At 41.6% G+C, this 17,741-nt stretch overlaps 1 protein-coding gene across 1 annotated transcript in view; it reads left to right on the top strand.

Moving 5' to 3' along the window:
* The window catches only part of LOC149089342 (uncharacterized), a 38,950-nt gene extending 27,838 nt beyond the window's left edge, over positions 1-11,112 (top strand). Inside the window, exon 4 of the mRNA XM_089238151.1 lies at positions 8,959-11,112. Coding sequence (XP_089094277.1) covers positions 8,959-9,181 — 223 coding nt within the window. The 3' untranslated portion in view covers positions 9,182-11,112. The remainder of the gene's footprint in view (positions 1-8,958) is intronic.
* Positions 11,113-17,741: the final 6,629 nt, after the last annotated feature.

Raw genomic sequence — 17,741 nt, 5'->3', positions numbered from 1 at the left:
CGAAAAATAAACTCTTATTCCCGTTGAGGGAGCCAAAAAATAGCATTTACTTGATCAAAACCAGTGGTGTTTTACCAGAACCCCACCGTCACCACAGTGGTGGTCGGCTGAAGTTGGTTTCCTGTGGTTCCCAACTTCGACGGCGCAAATGCGAGCCGATCTCCCCATTAGAAAGTCTCGCCTCAGAGAGAGCAACAGGCCTGCAACATATAAATCATTCAATCATTACACTTCATTCATAGTTTGAAAAACTGGTGGCAGATGGCAGCACTACACGTAACAATCATTACACAGAAACAAACTTCAAGCCAGGTTTCACTACACGCACATTCCAGCATGAACCAATTCGTTAGAAGTTCCGAAGAGGAATATGGACGGGCTGCTCGTCTGGTTTAGTAGTGGTGTTTTACCAGAGGTCCTAATATACGGAGAATTCACCCCTTACCATTCACAGACGGAAAAATTACCGACAACAGTTCACTACCAGTGAGTGAGTGGATGTGTGAGCGAGTGAGTGAGTAACTCTTTATGAGTGGGTGAGTGAATAACCTTGTGAATGACCGAGTTCCGATGTCCATCGCATCATGTTCTTAGTTGTACGCATCATCGTCATCATTTTACGACCGCTTTTGGTCATAGTCATCTTTTACTTCGTGACATTTTAAATGGCCACTGCGATGCATTTCCAAATCTATCAAAGTTTTATTGGTTTTTTTCGGCATCTTACAGTTGCTTACAATTTGCTCATTGTTTTAAGTTTCGAGCATCGTTGGGGTTTTTTTTATCATACATACGTTTACTTTCTTGACATGAATAGAAAAATATTTATATTGTTTATAATTGGTCATTTGTTTTTGCACAGTTTGACCTAATTGGTCATCGCGCCAAGAAAACCAGATTCCAATCCAATGAATGATCGAGTGATAAACCGTACGAGTGGCCGTCTGAGTGAATAACCGTATCGGTGACCGAGTGAGTAAGAGATTCAGGTAGTGATCAAATCAGTGACACACGCTCACTTGCTCATCCGTTTTCCTTCCTTTCTTTCCAACAGAGCAAAATTCGGGTCTATCACCATGGGCAATTTACTACTTAGTGGTTGTGCCGGAAGTGTAAGTGTGCGTACCTAACACAACTTTTTCCGGGGGGGGGGGGAGCAAAACACATGTACTCAATGTATGTACATACAGTCAAACCTCGTTAGTGCGTCACCCGGTTAACTCGTCACTCCGCTTACCGGGTCACTTTTTGAAGTCCCAATTGTCCTCAGGCAGGAATAGGCACAACTATGGCTTACTCCGTTTAACGAGTCACTCCGCTTACTAAGTCATATTTTTGCTCTTCCAAGAGTGACTCATTAACGAGGTTTGACTGTATATATATTTGTATATACAGTCGAATCCCGTTCTAATGTACGTCAAGAGACTGGAGGAATCACTTCGTTAAAACGAAATTTGGTTATGAAGGAATTCCAGGTTACCTAGCATTGTTCCCATGCAAACTTATTTGGGGGATTAGAAAAGTGTTCGTAAAAACGAGATTTTCGCTATAACGGTATTCGTTAAAACTGGATTCGACTGTAAATATATTCAAATTTTAGTGTATTTTCAAAAGTCGGGGGCCCCCCAAATGACGGGCTTGACCTAACAGTCTGGGTCCATACGTTGTATTGTATCTGATTTTTCAATGCTGCCGTCTATATTTCAGAAGTGAAGTGTAATATCGTTTGTAGGCCTATTGCTCTCTATGGCGAGGCTTTTTAAGGAGATTGGCTCGCATTCACGCCCCGAAGTTGGGAACCACAGAAAACCAACTTCAGCCGACCACTCTTGCTCCTGGAGTCCCTGGACACCCAATAAAAATGGCTTCAATCAATCTCTTCTGCGTCCGAAATGTTCGTAAAGCTTCAGCCGGCGATTTTTTTGGCTGAGGTGAAACCAACTTCACCGACATTTCGTTATCCAGCATTGTCGACATCACAAGGAAGACCATTTGTAAGAGCCAGTATCAGGTAAATTCACAGAAATGAACTGCACGTCCTGCATTTCATAGAACTCGAATTCATTGAGGTTTTCCGGTAATTTCTTTAGGTGCAGTGTCCTCTACCGGCAAAAAATTTGAACTAAAAATCAGCCTTTGAGAAAGTAACTTTTCCTCAAACCGCGCATTAAAAAAAATACAATTCGTACAATTTTTATGAATTTTTGAATTATTCACAAGTTTTTTTTTAGTTATATTACAAAGAAAAGAGGATTTCTTGCATCGCTCCACTGTCTCTAGTGACGGACTCGCGATGCGAGGTTCCGGGTTCGAACCTCACAGTGGTGGTCGGCTGAAGTTGGTTTTCTGTGGTTCCCAACTTCAAGGCGCAAATGCGAGCCGATCTCCCCGTTAAAAAGTCTCGCCACAGAGAGCAACAGTCCTACAACGATAAATCATTCAATCATAACTCTTCACTCATAGTTAGAAAAACTGGTGTCAGATGGCAGCACTACACATAACAAGCATTACAGAGAAACAAAACAAACTTCACGCAGATTCCCGCATGTACCGATTCGTTGGGGGTTCCGCGGGGGAAGGGGGGGTTGTGGTGTAGCAGTAGTAGGTAGGGCCTCCAAAAATAGGGCTCGGGGATCCACGATGTTCTTAAGTCAGCCACCTCGTTGGGCAATTTGCCTGTTGTGGCGTGGTATTTGTATTTGTATTTGTATTTACTCACATATTTTTATTACTAAACGTTGTTATAACATAGGTTATACGAAATGATTGTAACGAATGCGTATATTGAAGTCAGGTGTAGAAACAGTTTTACATTAAGTACAAAGTGAGAGAGAGAGATTGTATAATGATGAGTGGGTGTATATAGTTGTGATTGTGCATATGCCAAAGTCCGAAATTGGCCACTTCGCAAAGTGTCCAGTCCTGTTGACCCGGCCAATGTCCGAAATTCGGGCTTTGTCCGGCCCCTATACATCGATCCTTATACACTCCTATATATGTATCACTACGATATCGATATTCAGATCACTTTGATCGCATACGAAGCCTCTGCAAGCGTTTTCACCCTCACAACGTGGTTTTCGACACCATGTTCCATTGCAATTTTTTGTTCCTCTTGATGCCTACTAAGAACCCTCTGAGTTTGTCTGTTCATCAACAGATCGCCCTGCGTATGTATAGATAGGTACGTACATGTAAATACAGGGTGATTCAGAAAAGATGGGGAAACAGGAGGTGATAATACACACCAATACGAACAATTGTCATCAAAGAATGCATGAAACGGCGCTCCGCAAACCTTAAAACATCATTACTCCTGTTGAAATTTATCGGGAGAAAAAAAGAACACCGTGCATGCAAATGTAACCTGGGGAAGAAGAAACCGTATGCGAATCTGCGCCATAGTGAATAAAAGGTGCAGACGCCAGCCCTATAAAGTTATCCCGTACGTTACAACTGTTAGAACGCGCGCGGCTGCGCGCTAAAATAGGGCTGGCGTCTGCACCTTTTATTCACTATGGCGCAGATTTGCATACGGTTTCTTCTTCCCCAGGTTACATTTGCATGCATGGTGTTCTTTTTTTCCCGATAAATTTCAACAGGAATGTTGTTTTAACGTTTGCGGAGTGGCCGTTTCGAAACACGCTGGTGCGTTTGCGTTTCCCGTTAGACCACGCATTCTTTGATGACAATTGCTCGTATTGGTGTGTACTATCATCTCTTAAAGTTTTCCCCCATCTTTTCTGAATCACCCTGTATGTGTGTGGTGTATAATATATCGATCTTTACAATAAGCAACTTAATTATATAACCGTATGATTTTCATAATCAGTAATATAACTTATACTGTAATCGTAAATGCAGTAACACCCCTCTTAACAGTCACCCCGGTTTTACGGCCAAATAAAAGTATCCCAGTGAAAAACCTATTTAAGTAATGTATTTCGAATCCCCGTGCTTTACGGTCACCCCTCAGATACAGTCACGGACCCCATTTTCGTCATTCGTTCCACTCGACTAAAACCTTTATATAAATAATAACCAATAGTTGCAATTTTGTTCAAATTATGCTCACTAGATGGCAGTAAAATGTTCCATCCACTTTCTGGTTACTCTTTTCAGTGAAGTTCCTGTTAATACAGTCAAACCTCGTTAATGAGTCACTCTTGCGAGAGCAAAAAACATGACTTGGTAAGCGGAGTGACTCTTTAAACGGAGTAAGCCATAGCTGTGCCTGAGGTCAATTGGGACTTCCAAAAAGTGACTCGGTAAGCGGAGTGACGTGTTAACCGGGTGACGCACTAATGAGGTTTGACTGTATTTGACAACTCTAATGTCATACGGCTGTGCTCGTATATTTTACATGATTTCACGCTGTTTAATACGACTTCTACTAGTAAATCCTCGCTTTCACTGAGAGAAAAGAATGAGGTCATCGAATTCAGTGAAAAACGCAAATGGGAGTTCGTGTTCTTGCGAATGTCCGGAGGACACAGATATGATCCATTTTGAAGCAAAAGGAATATTGGCGAGAAAAATGGCTGAAAAACGTTAAAGCAAGCTAGGAAAAGATAAATTCCCGAGGACAGAAGAACTTGCCATACACGAAGTTGTGTACGATCAGGGCCGCAACTAAGGTTGCGGCAGGCGGGTCTTGTGCCGCTGAATGCACCCTTCAACTGCTCCTTCTACATTGCGTGTGGGCGCCAAAATGCGTTCTTGCCCTGGCTGAATAAGTATTTAGTTGCGGCCCTGCGTACGGATTGGTTTGTAAAATTGGTTTACAAGAAGCAAGAATTTACCTGACTCGATTCTACAAAATTAAAGCTCGAGGAGCTGCAGAAGACCTCGGACTCATCGACTTCAAAGTTTCAAATGTGTGATTGAACAGTGTTGTTGTTGTTGCTTTTTGTGCGTTACGAAATTGTGTTTAGGCGGTCATCTAAGTATTATGTCAGCATCGAGGGGGGGGGGGGAGAGGGGGTTTCGGATTTGCTGACTTTTGATGACAGGGGGTTTGAAGGTTGCTTACGTCATCAACCACCCCTTTTTGAAGATATGAAATATTCTGAGCTGCTGACAAGGGGTGAGGGGATCAGTGTTTTGCTGACTTTTGCTGACAAGAGGGCGGAGGTCAAAAATGACTGAAAATATGCTTACGTAATACTTGAATGGCCCCTTAAGCAATTGTGCGGTAAATCTGCGGAGATTTCAGTGATGAAGTGCACGAGTAATGAAATAAAAAATTGCCGAAAAATTATCTCGGGAGATTCAGCCAATGAATATATACCACGGGTGGCCAACAGCTGACCCATGGACCGCATGCGGCCCATGTTAGAAGGTGTTTGACTACTCAGCAGAACAAAACCAAACATCCATTGATCAGTTTTTCCAAAACATGTAAAAAAAAATAATTCGGCATGTAAAGTTTGTGTAATATTTCTTTAACAATTTCAATATTGCAGATGTGCAACAATTACGCACTTTCACGACTTTTAAATGCATCTTATATTGCCAGAATTCCATTCATTTGCAAACAAAGAACCATTTTAAATATTGTTAATACCGTATTTTACAGTTTCAACAGGAACCTTCCTCTGATGGGATCGCCCCTCTTTTACGGTCGAATTTTTTTTTTTTTTTTTTTTGTCGCGCGAGTGTCCGCAAACGAGGGGTTTTATTGTATGTAAGTAAAAATGCAATATAACATGCCTCATCATTATAAAAGATGTTGTCTGAACCACATGCAATTATGACCTCCCTTTAGACCTGCTGGAAGGACTTACTAAGTTCCTTCGGGGGTCACAAAGTGTTTGTATTTATGTGTTTTTATGGTTGTATTTATGTTTGTTTTGTAATAATAAATAATAATTTATGTGACACCCTGTACGTCCGAGACTTTTACTCACCCTGTGTTAATAGCACGTCTGAGTCATATTGGCTAAGATTACGTTGTTGGCTGTAGCCTACTTCGACCATTGTCATGACCTAGATTCATTTGCTGTTGACGCATATGTAGTAAATCAATGTGACCTGAATATGAAGACATCTGTGAGCCCCATCTTGGATTCTGGTCATCTGGGATTTATCGCAAATACATTTTACTTCCATGAAAAGAAAGTCACAGCTGTGACATCTTATTTGTGACTCGCATTTCATTGAATAATAACTTATTAATATAATGCTAATAATGTATTAACTCAAACCGATTGCGTGTTGAAATAACAGAGTAATTCCGTTAAATTACTTCTGGTGATCATTACTTAAATGATCTGCAGATGTGCCGCGGGCCACTCAAGTCATGTGGAAATGTGTGCCGCGGGCCTCTTCAGTGATGTAAAACGGTACCACGAGCCCCCATAATTGATCGGGAACAGTGAAAGCCGCCGTCGAAATTAGATTTTCATATTTCCATTTTCTGATCAAGATTCCGTTCTTTCGGCCACACATTCGTCAATTTCATTCATATTTTTCTTAATGCTTGGATTCTGAGATTCGTGATCTGGAAACGTGCCGCGGGTCACTTAAGTGATCCAGAAATATGCTGCGGGTCTCTTAAGTAATCTGGGAATGTGCCACGGGTCTCTTAAGTAATCTGGGAATGTGCCACGGGTCACTTAAGCGATCCAGAAATATGCTGCGGGTCTCTTAAGTAATCTGGGAATGTGCCACGGGTCTCTTAAGTAATCTGGGAATGTGCCACGGGTCTCTTAAGTAATCTGGGAATATGCTGCGGGTCTCTTAAGTAATCTGGGAATGTGCCACGGGTCTCTTAAGTAATCTGGGAATGTGCCACGGGTCTCTTAAGTAATCTGGGAATTTGCCACGGGTCACTTAAGCGATCCAGAAATATGCTGCGGGTCTCTTAAGTAATCTGGGAATGTGCCACGGGTCTCTTAAGTAATCTGGGAATGTGCCACGGGTCACTTAAGCGATCCAGAAATATGCTGCGGGTCTCTTAAGTAATCTGGAAATGTGCCGCGGGTCACTTGAGTGATCTGGAAATGTGCCGCGGATCACTTAAGAGACCCGCAGCATTCCGTTCTTTCGGCCACACATTCGTCAATTTCATTCATATTTTTCTTAATGCTTGGATTCTGAGATTCGTGATCTGGAAACGTGCCGCGGGTCACTTAAGTGATCCAGAAATATGCTGCGGGTCTCTTAAGTAATCTGGGAATGTGCCACGGGTCTCTTAAGTAATCTGGGAATGTGCCACGGGTCACTTAAGCGATCCAGAAATATGCTGCGGGTCTCTTAAGTAATCTGGGAATGTGCCACGGGTCTCTTAAGTAATCTGGGAATGTGCCACGGGTCTCTTAAGTAATCTGGGAATGTGCCACGGGTCACTTAAGCGATCCAGAAATATGCTGCGGGTCTCTTAAGTAATCTGGAAATGTGCCGCGGGTCACTTGAGTGATCTGGAAATGTGCCGCGGATCACTTAAGAGACCCGCAGCATTCCGTTCTTTCGGCCACACATTCGTCAATTTCATTCATATTTTTCTTAATGCTTGGATTCTGAGATTCGTGATCTGGAAATGTGCCGCGGGTCACTTAAGTGATCCAGAAATATGCTGCGGGTCTCTTAAGTAATCTGGGAATGTGCCACGGGTCTCTTAAGTAATCTGGGAATGTGCCACGGGTCTCTTAAGTAATCTGGAAATGTGCCGCGGGTCACTTGAGTGATCTGGAAATGTGCCGCGGATCACTTAAGAGACCCGCAGCATTCCGTTCTTTCGGCCACACATTCGTCAATTTCATTCATATTTTTCTTAATGCTTGGATTCTGAGATTCGTGATCTGGAAACGTGCCGCGGGTCACTTAAGTGATCCAGAAATATGCTGCGGGTCTCTTAAGTAATCTGGGAATGTGCCACGGGTCTCTTAAGTAATCTGGGAATGTGCCACGGGTCACTTAAGCGATCCAGAAATATGCTGCGGGTCTCTTAAGTAATCTGGAAATGTGCCGCGGGTCACTTGAGTGATCTGGAAATGTGCCGCGGATCACTTAAGAGACCCGCAGCATTCCGTTCTTTCGGCCACACATTCGTCAATTTCATTCATATTTTTCTTAATGCTTGGATTCTGAGATTCGTGATCTGGAAATGTGCCGCGGGTCACTTAAGTGATCCAGAAATATGCTGCGGGTCTCTTAAGTAATCTGGGAATGTGCCACGGGTCTCTTAAGTAATCTGGGAATGTGCCACGTGTCTCTTAAGTAATCTGGAAATGTGCCGCGGGTCACTTGAGTGATCTGGAAATGTGCCGCGGATCACTTAAGAGACCCGCAGCATTCCGTTCTTTCGGCCACACATTCGTCAATTTCATTCATATTTTTCTTAATGCTTGGATTCTGAGATTCGTGATCTGGAAACGTGCCGCGGGTCACTTAAGTGATCCAGAAATATGCTGCGGGTCTCTTAAGTAATCTGGAAATGTGCCGCGGGTCACTTGAGTGATCTGGAAATGTGCCGCGGATCACTTAAGAGACCCGCAGCATTCCGTTCTTTCGGCCACACATTCGTCAATTTCATTCATATTTTTCTTAATGCTTGGATTCTGAGATTCGTGATCTGGAAACGTGCCGCGGGTCACTTAAGTGATCCAGAAATATGCTGCGGGTCTCTTAAGTAATCTGGGAATGTGTCACGGGTCTCTTAAGTAATCTGGAAACGTGCCCCGGGTCACTTAAATAATCTGAAAGTGTGCCGTAGGACAATTGAGCTATCCAAAAATATGCCGCAAGTCACTTAAGTGATCTGAAAGTGTGTCACTTGGTCCATTTCCTTCAAAATTAGGTTTAAGGGGTCGCGGGTCATCGGTTGAGCATTATATGCATCACCCGATTAACAGGTGGGTTGACCGCTTCTCCAGACTAGTTAGTCATGGAATATTTACGGTAGGTTTCGCAATTAACGTCTTCTTCTTACCTTTTGCCCATTTCATATATTTGCAGGCGAAGTTGCAGCTTCAAAGGCGAATTCTGCAGGAAGGATTACGAATGCTGCACCTCGAACTGCATCTGCATCGGATCCGACCCGTGTTCATGCGGTAAGAGGCCGAAACCGAAAGTCATCTTCAGAGGGGCCAACTACCTGGAGACACCGGCGAGGCTGAGGGGCAAAAACCCGGCCGAGACCATCGTTTGTAGATACATCAGTGACAAATCATATCTCTGATACTATTCTACGACGTCTTCTCTTCACCTAAACGGATAGTCAATGGACTGGATTTAATACGTTCTCCTGACGTGACGTTGGAAGCCAAATGTTCGTGGATGGCTTGAAAATATAGATGTTACGGTAAATGGTGGTCATAAATCGGTTACCACGCGTAATAACTAGTTATTATGAAGCATAATCGCCTATCGTCTCGTTTGATAAATTTTCCACTTTTACCGGCGATTATGCAAAGTACACAAGCGTCGTTGGTAAATTTGATAAAAACTGAAAAATTGTCGCATCTACCTACAGTTATGAAATAAACCCAAGTGTCGTAGTTAACCTACGATAAATTGATAAATTGGCACTTTTTCCGGTGATTATGCATAATAACCAAGCGTCGTTGGTAAAGTTGGTAAATATTGCGAAGTTATATAAAACCTAAGTGTCGTAGGTAAATTTATGATAAATATTGAAGGTTGATTTTTCAGGGGATTATTCATAATGTCCATGCATCGTTGGTAAATTTGATAAATACTGAAAAAATTGCGACATTTACCGGCAATTATACATAAAACCTGAAGTGTCGTATGTAAATTTGATAAATACTGAAAAAGTGGCACTTTTTTTCGGTGATTATGCATAATTTCCGAGCGTCGCTAGTAAATTCGTTAAATATAATAAAAAAATTTGTCACTTTTATACCGGCGATTACGCATAAAACTTGAGTGTCGTTGGTAAATTTGATTGAATGCTAAAAAAAAAATTGTACGTAATTATAATTTGACAAATGATACGTAATATCGGGGAACAATCGAACAAGCGTGAAATTTGTTAAATGAGAATTTGTTATATCGGGGTGTAATCTTAAAATTCCTATTTATCAAACTTTGTTAAACGAGGAGTTCGTTATGACGAAGTCTGACCTCGGAATTTGGGAGAGAAGTATTCTCTCAGAATAGGCGTTAATTTTGTAGAAATACGATTCTTTTTAGAATTCGTTAAATGGGGGGTGGGGGTGTTCGTTACATTGGAGGGAGACTGTACCACGACCTCCTATATAACCGGTATATAGGAGGTCGCGGCTGTACAAGCACAAAAACTTTGAAAAATTCGTTAAATCAAAGATTTTATCAATTAGGGTTCGTTACATCTAGGTGCGATCGCAAATTTTTTTTTTAAATAGGTGTTCATTATATCGGGATACGGCAGTAAAATGTGTTATATCGGGTTGCGATCGTAAAATTTGTTAAATGAGGGATCGTTATATCCGGGTGCGATGGTAGAATTTGTTGAATGGGTGTCGTTATATCGGGATGCGATCGTAAAATTTGTTAAATAAGAGATCGTTGTATCGGGGTGCAATTGTGAAATCAGTTAAGCGGAAATTCGTTGTATCGAAGTCCAATTTCAGAATTCAAGGAATGTTCGGAAAAGTTCGTTAAATATCAGAGAGTTCACTAACATCCTGTTCAGACTCTGACTCACAAGTACGGTCAGATCTAAATAATAAATCTTATCACGACAATGGGACGTTATTCATCATACAGTATTTTCCGATACGGAATGGCTATTATGCATAATCGACAACCAGGAAAATATCATTAATTTAGTACGAGATTCATCTTGTTTACCAACGACGCTTGCGCATTATGAGTGATCACCGGCGAAAGCGATAAATTTTTAGGGGAAATTGATTAAACTTTCCAAAACAGTCGGCCGGCGATTATGCATAATAACAGGATTTTATCACATTTACCGCAAGTAACATAGATAATATCATTATGATAGATAATATCAATCAGATATATATCATTTAGGATATTCTCCCTCTGAGTACAAAAATATAGAAGCCATGACCGTGTCTTTCCCATTTGCGAGTTTGCAATGAAATGCCATTAATATATACATATATATATATATTGTAGGAATAAAATTTGATATATTTTCTGAATTTTTGCAAATTTCTTTCTTAATTTCAAATGCCATTAAATTTCGAATCCGATGAAAAGTCTAAAAGCAATTATAGTTCAGAAATTTTAGTCGGGGGTTGGAACCATTTTTATTGCATATTTTTGCTATTTTTAGAACATATTTCAGCGTTTTTAATGCATGTTTCAGCGTTTTCAAGAGCGTTTATAGCGATAGTGATAGCAACCGAGAGACACCCAGCGTCTGAAACACTCGGTGATGTAAGTATATTGTCCCTGAGGACTCGGTGCCTCCGGGGAACCTAGCCATATATTGAGGCTGAGAAAGATATGTTACATACATGGGCAGGTGCCATTACGAACAAGCGTTTTTAGCGCATATTTCAGCGTTTTTTAACGCATATTATGCCCCTATTTTAGCGCATATAATCCGGGTACTAGCCATCATCTTCGAGACCCAGAAATATTTTTAAAAGAATCTCTTCAAAATTCACTTTCCATGGAATTTATCTTCTAAATACAGGGTGTCCCATAAGTTTATAAAATGTGAAGGTATATTTGAATTTCGGAACGATGGGGGCGCTGCACGAAAGAAAAACCCACTGGAAACATGCAAAAACCAGAGTCCGATAAAATTCAATGTGTGCGATTAACGGCTGATTTCTGCATTTTCCTGTTACTGGCGCTCAGAGGCGCCGACACTGGGGGGGGGGGGGGGGGGAGGTCCGTAAAGTTGCTAGTCATCCCGTATATACGGGATTCGAGCATGTACGCATGCATGTGAGGGCATTGCATTGTGAGGGTGATGCATTGCATTATTTTTCGGAAATTATTGGAGGGAGCTCAGCCCACCTTTCAAAATTTATTAGAGGGCAAATAATCTCAGCCCCTTAGTTCTGGTGCATATGCTGGCGCTTACATACGGTTCCCATTGTGATATTGTTGGCCCACAGCCGCAAATCTCCGGTTGAAGCTTTATGAACGTTTCAGAAACAGAAGAGATTGGAGAAAAGTTTTGTGAGGGAATTTGGAGATTCGTTTTCGTGCAGCGCCCTCTATTGACAAAACTTGAATTACTTTTTTTCTCTTAAAGGATAAAACCCCCACTCACCATCAGAATAAATTTTTTGCAAACCGCATATAACCATAGCAATTTATTAAATTTTCATGTACTTTTTAAGCTATTTACGAGACACCCTGTATATTTCTATAATCAACGGATTTATAGGAAAACGCCTGGGTAAGGACTTTCTGGGCACGCTGTACATTCGAAGCACTGAACTGAAGGACCTTGATCAATGTATCACGAAGAAGACGACCCTGACTTCTTTGCTCAAGAGCAAGGTCCTCGTGTTCGGTCGTCACGTTGAGGTCTTAAATTCGTGACTCACACGCTCTCTGTCTCTCGAGTCGATACATCACTCTCTAATGATATTTTATATTCAACATTTCACGATATATAGAATAACTGCTGAATTTCTACATTCGAATCCCGTTATAACGAACTCCAAGAGACCGAAGAAATCACTTCGTAATAACGAAATTTCGTTATAAAGGAAAATTCCATATTTTTACATTGCTCCTAGGTAAACTTATCTGGGGGATAAGAATTATCGTTAAAACGAAATTTTTTCGCTATAACGGTACTCCTTAAAATGCGAATCATCTGTATATAGGGTTTTTTTTTTTGCCCCTCAATGAAAAATCCTTATATTTTATGTGTGCTTCAACCACTGGTCTGAGGGAATTTTTGACTGGTCCGCAAAACATTAACAAATAATCCTCAAACCCCCACTACATCAGGGATGCACAACTTCCAGCCCGCGGGCTATCCCACTAGACACCGAGAGATCCATACTGTTTGTCCGATTCACGTCGCTTTTACCTGCGCTGTGTTATTAGGGGAGGCTTTCATTTCGGGGTTTTGCATACTAGAGACCTTTGATTTTTCCTTTTTGTCACATGAGGCACAGTTCGAAGTGTGCAAGGCACAAGTAAATTGCGTTCCTTCTGAAATCGCAACCAGGAAAAAAATCGTCTCTTTTCGACGAATGTTTAACATAGGCGGAGAGATAGATTTGGAAGTCTGGGGGGGGGGGGCACGATGATGATGATGATGTCAATTATATATACATATATACATTAGATCAGTCTACTCCCCCTCTGACGCTGCCCCCCCCCGCGCTCCCCCGTATCTCCGCCCCATGATGTTTAAACATATTTTTTAAGTTTAGTGAATTTCAGTGGCCACATAATCTATGCAACTCGAATAGTTTGAGCATTGAGAACAGAAGAATTGGCTGTTTTTAAAAATTTTCCAATACTCTCGGTACTTATTATCATCAGGAAGCCCCACCCCCTTCCAGCCCATTTAAAGGAGAGTAAGTGGTCTGAGAGCCAGAGAAGTTGGTGTTGCCGGTGCATCAACTTTGCTTTGTGATAGGATGGTGTTAGACCTGAATGATTTTGTTTCAGATAAAAGCAGCGATGCCACACAAGCAGAGAGAAATTGGAAATTTTTGTTTCTCCACATGCTTCACACAAATATGTCTCGCTCAGGTATTGGTCTTTCTTTCAAACCGAGCACAACTCAGGTCTATCACCATCTTTGAGCGATTTACTACCTAGTGAGTTCTGCCGGAAGTGTAACTGTGTGTGTACCTAACAGTCTGAGTACATACGTAATGTTGTGTTTGATTTTTCAGTGCCGCCATCTATATTTCAGAAGTGAAGAGAGTGATGTGTCACGATTGAATTACAATTTCTACTGTTTCTGGTCTGTTGCGAGACTTGTTAAAGTCTCTAACTATTTAGTTAACTATTTTTAGTGCCTAAACTTACGGGCTCTAATAATTAATACGGCGGAACCCTTAGGCCTCTTTTTTTTTTTTAATTTTTTTGAGATTTACTAATTGATTCTATTTTTCTCGAATGACTGCGGAGCCCCTGGGAAGTGCACACTGAGCATCGGCTAAAACCGTTGATGTAACTCATACCCGCAGCCTTCAATCCTTACATTCTTCCCACCATTTCATGACCAGGAATCGAAGTTTCTCTCTTTGAGAGTACAAGTATATTTCTATACAAAGGTTTTTAACAGCTGGCTGATGAGGAGATATATTTCGGAAAAAAAAGAAAATTCAACTGCCCTAAGGGGAATCGAACCCACGCCCTAGACCACTAGACTACAGAGACAACGGACATCTCTATCTTTCCTTGAAGCTCATGTGCACTGCACATTTCTATGCCCCACATCCAATCACTATGCTGTTTTTGTGAGCCAATCAGGAAGATTCTACGCCAAAATAAGAAGAAACGAAATAGGATGCTGTGTTTCAAAATGTGGCAAACTTGCTAGGCAGTCCGAATGACGTTTATGGCAAACAGTGCCGAGGACTTCTATCTCTAGGAGGTGCTGACCTAACACACGGGCCAAAACTCACAATTGCTGACAATGCCACCAGATGGCGACTTATCCGTGGATGATGTCACTCTGAGCTATCCATATAGTATAGTGGTCTAGGGCGTCACCATCGTTATCTCAAGATATCTTAATGGTGGTGTCTAGGGCATGTAGTTTCTCCCGACAGCGCAATGCATGACCGAGGTTGCTTTGAAATTGGCGCTTAGCATTGGCGAGGAGTGGGAGATATCCTGTTTGGGCGACTGTTGGTTGGCGCCAACGTATTACTGGGGCAGTGGTTCTCAACCTTTGGAAGCCCGCGGCTCGGTATCATTTATTTTTGTAAGTGGAAGGCCTGGTGAAACACATGATTAACGGAACATGAATGGGGAGGAAATGAAACGGCAGATCAGTCGCGTGCCGGTATGAATGATGTCACGGCCCAGTTCCGGGCCGCGGCCCAGCGGTTGAGAAACACATTCACCCGGAAAGTGCGGGGCAGTTACATTTCTCTTTTTCCAAAAATATATCTTTGCCTCAGCCAGCTGTTAGAAACCGGGAGCCGAGGAGCTTACGTTGCTTCTTGCGACAGAGCCTGGGTGTCTTGCGGTATCTCCAGTTCTCCAGTTCCAGCTGTTAGAAACCTTTGTATGGATAGCGGAGAGTGACACCATCATCCACGGATAAGTATATCTTCTCCCTTTCAATGTCCAATAAATATAACATGAGAAAAATTCCAATTTCTTTCTTCGACGTCAGAATCCACGCGTCTTCATACCTTTTCCCAGGTTTTGACCAGACCAGACCAGAATTGAACGTTTCCGTCGCTGCCCAGCCTTTGCAGGCTGTCTGGCGACTTACAGATCACCAGGGGTGGTATGAGAAGGAAAAAGACAAGTTTGTGCATGTGTGTACGTTATGTAGTGTATGTGTGTGTGTGTAGAGAATGAATGAGCCAGGAGAGTATTGCTTACAAATCTTCGCGAAATGAATGCTCATCGAGAAAAAACACAACACAATCGAAGAACAAGGGGGAAATGTCTTTGGGAAATGTTTCCCAGGTTTTGACCTCTACTAAACAATTTAAATAGTTTTCATTTTTTCTGAAAAAATGCAGCACTCATCAAAATCATTTTTAATAGGAAATGTTTAGTTCCTCTTGTCGCTCTAAAATTTTCATGAACAAGTTTTCAAGATACAGCGGCACTTCGGTTGTCCTCAAACTTTTTTCCAGCATCTTACTTCGAAAAATAGATGGCGTCACTATAGTTATTGTACAAGTTATTGTACAGATGCAAAATTCATGTTAGGTTCGCAACACATACACGCTCATTCCAACGTGTATAAGGTTACCAGATTATGAAACTGGGAAAAGGACGCCGCCTGCGCGCGCACCCTTTTCAACGTCACTTTCCTCAAATTCCACAACAGATGGTGCCACCATAGTCTAATAAAACCAGCTACAATAATACGTTTTCTTAAGTAAAAACAGAACCACTAAAAAAAAATGCAAAAACAGAAAACATTCTCGGAATTTTCTACGGTTATTGGTCAATGTGTGTGTGGAGGGGGGGGGGGGAACAATTCGCACCAATGAAGATGTTTGTTTCGGAGTGGGAATTTTTTTTTTCACAGAAAAAACAAAACTAATTCCGTAAACCTGAAAGGGAGGACAAAAGGAGGGAAGAAGGAGGACACTCAGAAACTCACTTTCAGAAACGTAGAAGGACACTCGAAATGACATCAAAACGGAGGACGTCTGGTAACTCTATTCTATGCATAACACATGTCAATAGAATACATGGTTGCATTTAAAGCTTGATTCTTGATTAAGAACCAGCTCTTGCTTAAGAATGAGGAAGTGACACCATTCCATGGATAACCAACAAAACTTGTTCACCAGTGTTTCATTACTGCATACCAGGCTTTGAAATTGGTTCCTGTAAAGTTAATCCCAACACCAGGTATGTCAGATACATACTACTACTCAACCGTGCACATTCCTTAGCCAAATTTCTAACGAATCAGTACATGCTGGAATGTGTGTTCTGGGTATATTCTGTGTGGTCCTAACGTACTTATGTTATCAGAGTTGTGCTTGTTTCATGTTCTCGCTGTGATGCATCCATCTATTATCCATATTTTGCAGTGACTTGCTTGAATTTTCATGTTAATGTTATGTATAAGTATTGTGTTGTAGGTCTGCTTGCTCTCTGCAAAGAGACTTTTTCAAATGGGAGGCCGTCTTGTGTGTGCATTCATGCCTCAAAGTTAGGAAATCGCAGAAAGCCGACTTCAGCCAACCAAGAATGTGCCTGTCATATACATATGGCAGACTGCCAAAACTCCTGTAATTTCCGCACAAAAATACTGCAATTTCTTGCAAAATTCCCTGCAAAAATCCTGCAAGCATACGATAACATAGCTTCCAACCTTGAGGAATTAGAACTCGGGAGGTTTTTTACGCAGATCCAAAAATTCTGTGGGTAAAAATCAATACAATTCTAAATTTTTTTTAGAAAACAATGTAGGGATTTCTCTCCTTTTGCAAAAACGTGACATCGTGCAAAGACGTCGCCAATCATTGCCAACCAGTAAGTTAAATTACCTGTCATTACTGCTTTCCAATCAAATCACGCCAACAAAACAATTGCCATGGGGCTCTGAACGGACCATACAGACGCAACTGGAAATATGGTCAAAGCAAATGCAAGTCATCTCGCCAATTTCGGATGTTACAAGGCCCAATGGACGCTGGATGTTTAGCGAATTTTCTCTTTTCCCCCCCTGAAAATGAAATACTTTTTCCTGTTATTTTACGCAATGCTGACAATTTACATTACGCTTGTGACGTCATTTCGGAGGATTAGAACTGAAAGCATGTCTTTCTTCCGAGTAAATTCTTTGGGAATAATTTTTCCCTAAAAAATTAGGGATTTTTTTACCGTCACGGTTGAAATTCGGGAGATATAAGAATTTTTCGGGAGTCCGGGAGATAGAGTGGAAATTCGGAAGACTTGGCGGCTATGCGAAAACTTCCTGTGTATAATCCGCGGAGTAAAAGTCAAAATAGATAAGAATTAAATGTAAAATATGAGCATATTTTCATAAGGGGACGTTCAAGTATTACGTAAGACAATTTTTAGCCTTTTCTGACCCCCCCCACCCTTGTCAGCAAAATACGTCATCAGCTCTGCCCCTCTGAATCCTAACTCGTATTTTCATAAGGGGTGGTTGATGACGT

The sequence above is a fragment of the Pholcus phalangioides genome, unplaced genomic scaffold (genome assembly GCF_987345545.1).
Source record: "Pholcus phalangioides strain wild (caught in Gottingen) unplaced genomic scaffold, Ppha-v1.0 ptg000002l_1, whole genome shotgun sequence".
Classification (NCBI taxonomy): domain Eukaryota; kingdom Metazoa; phylum Arthropoda; class Arachnida; order Araneae; family Pholcidae; genus Pholcus; species Pholcus phalangioides.
Note: the sequence above shows the minus strand (reverse complement) of the source record. Positions and strands in the feature narration are given on the sequence as shown.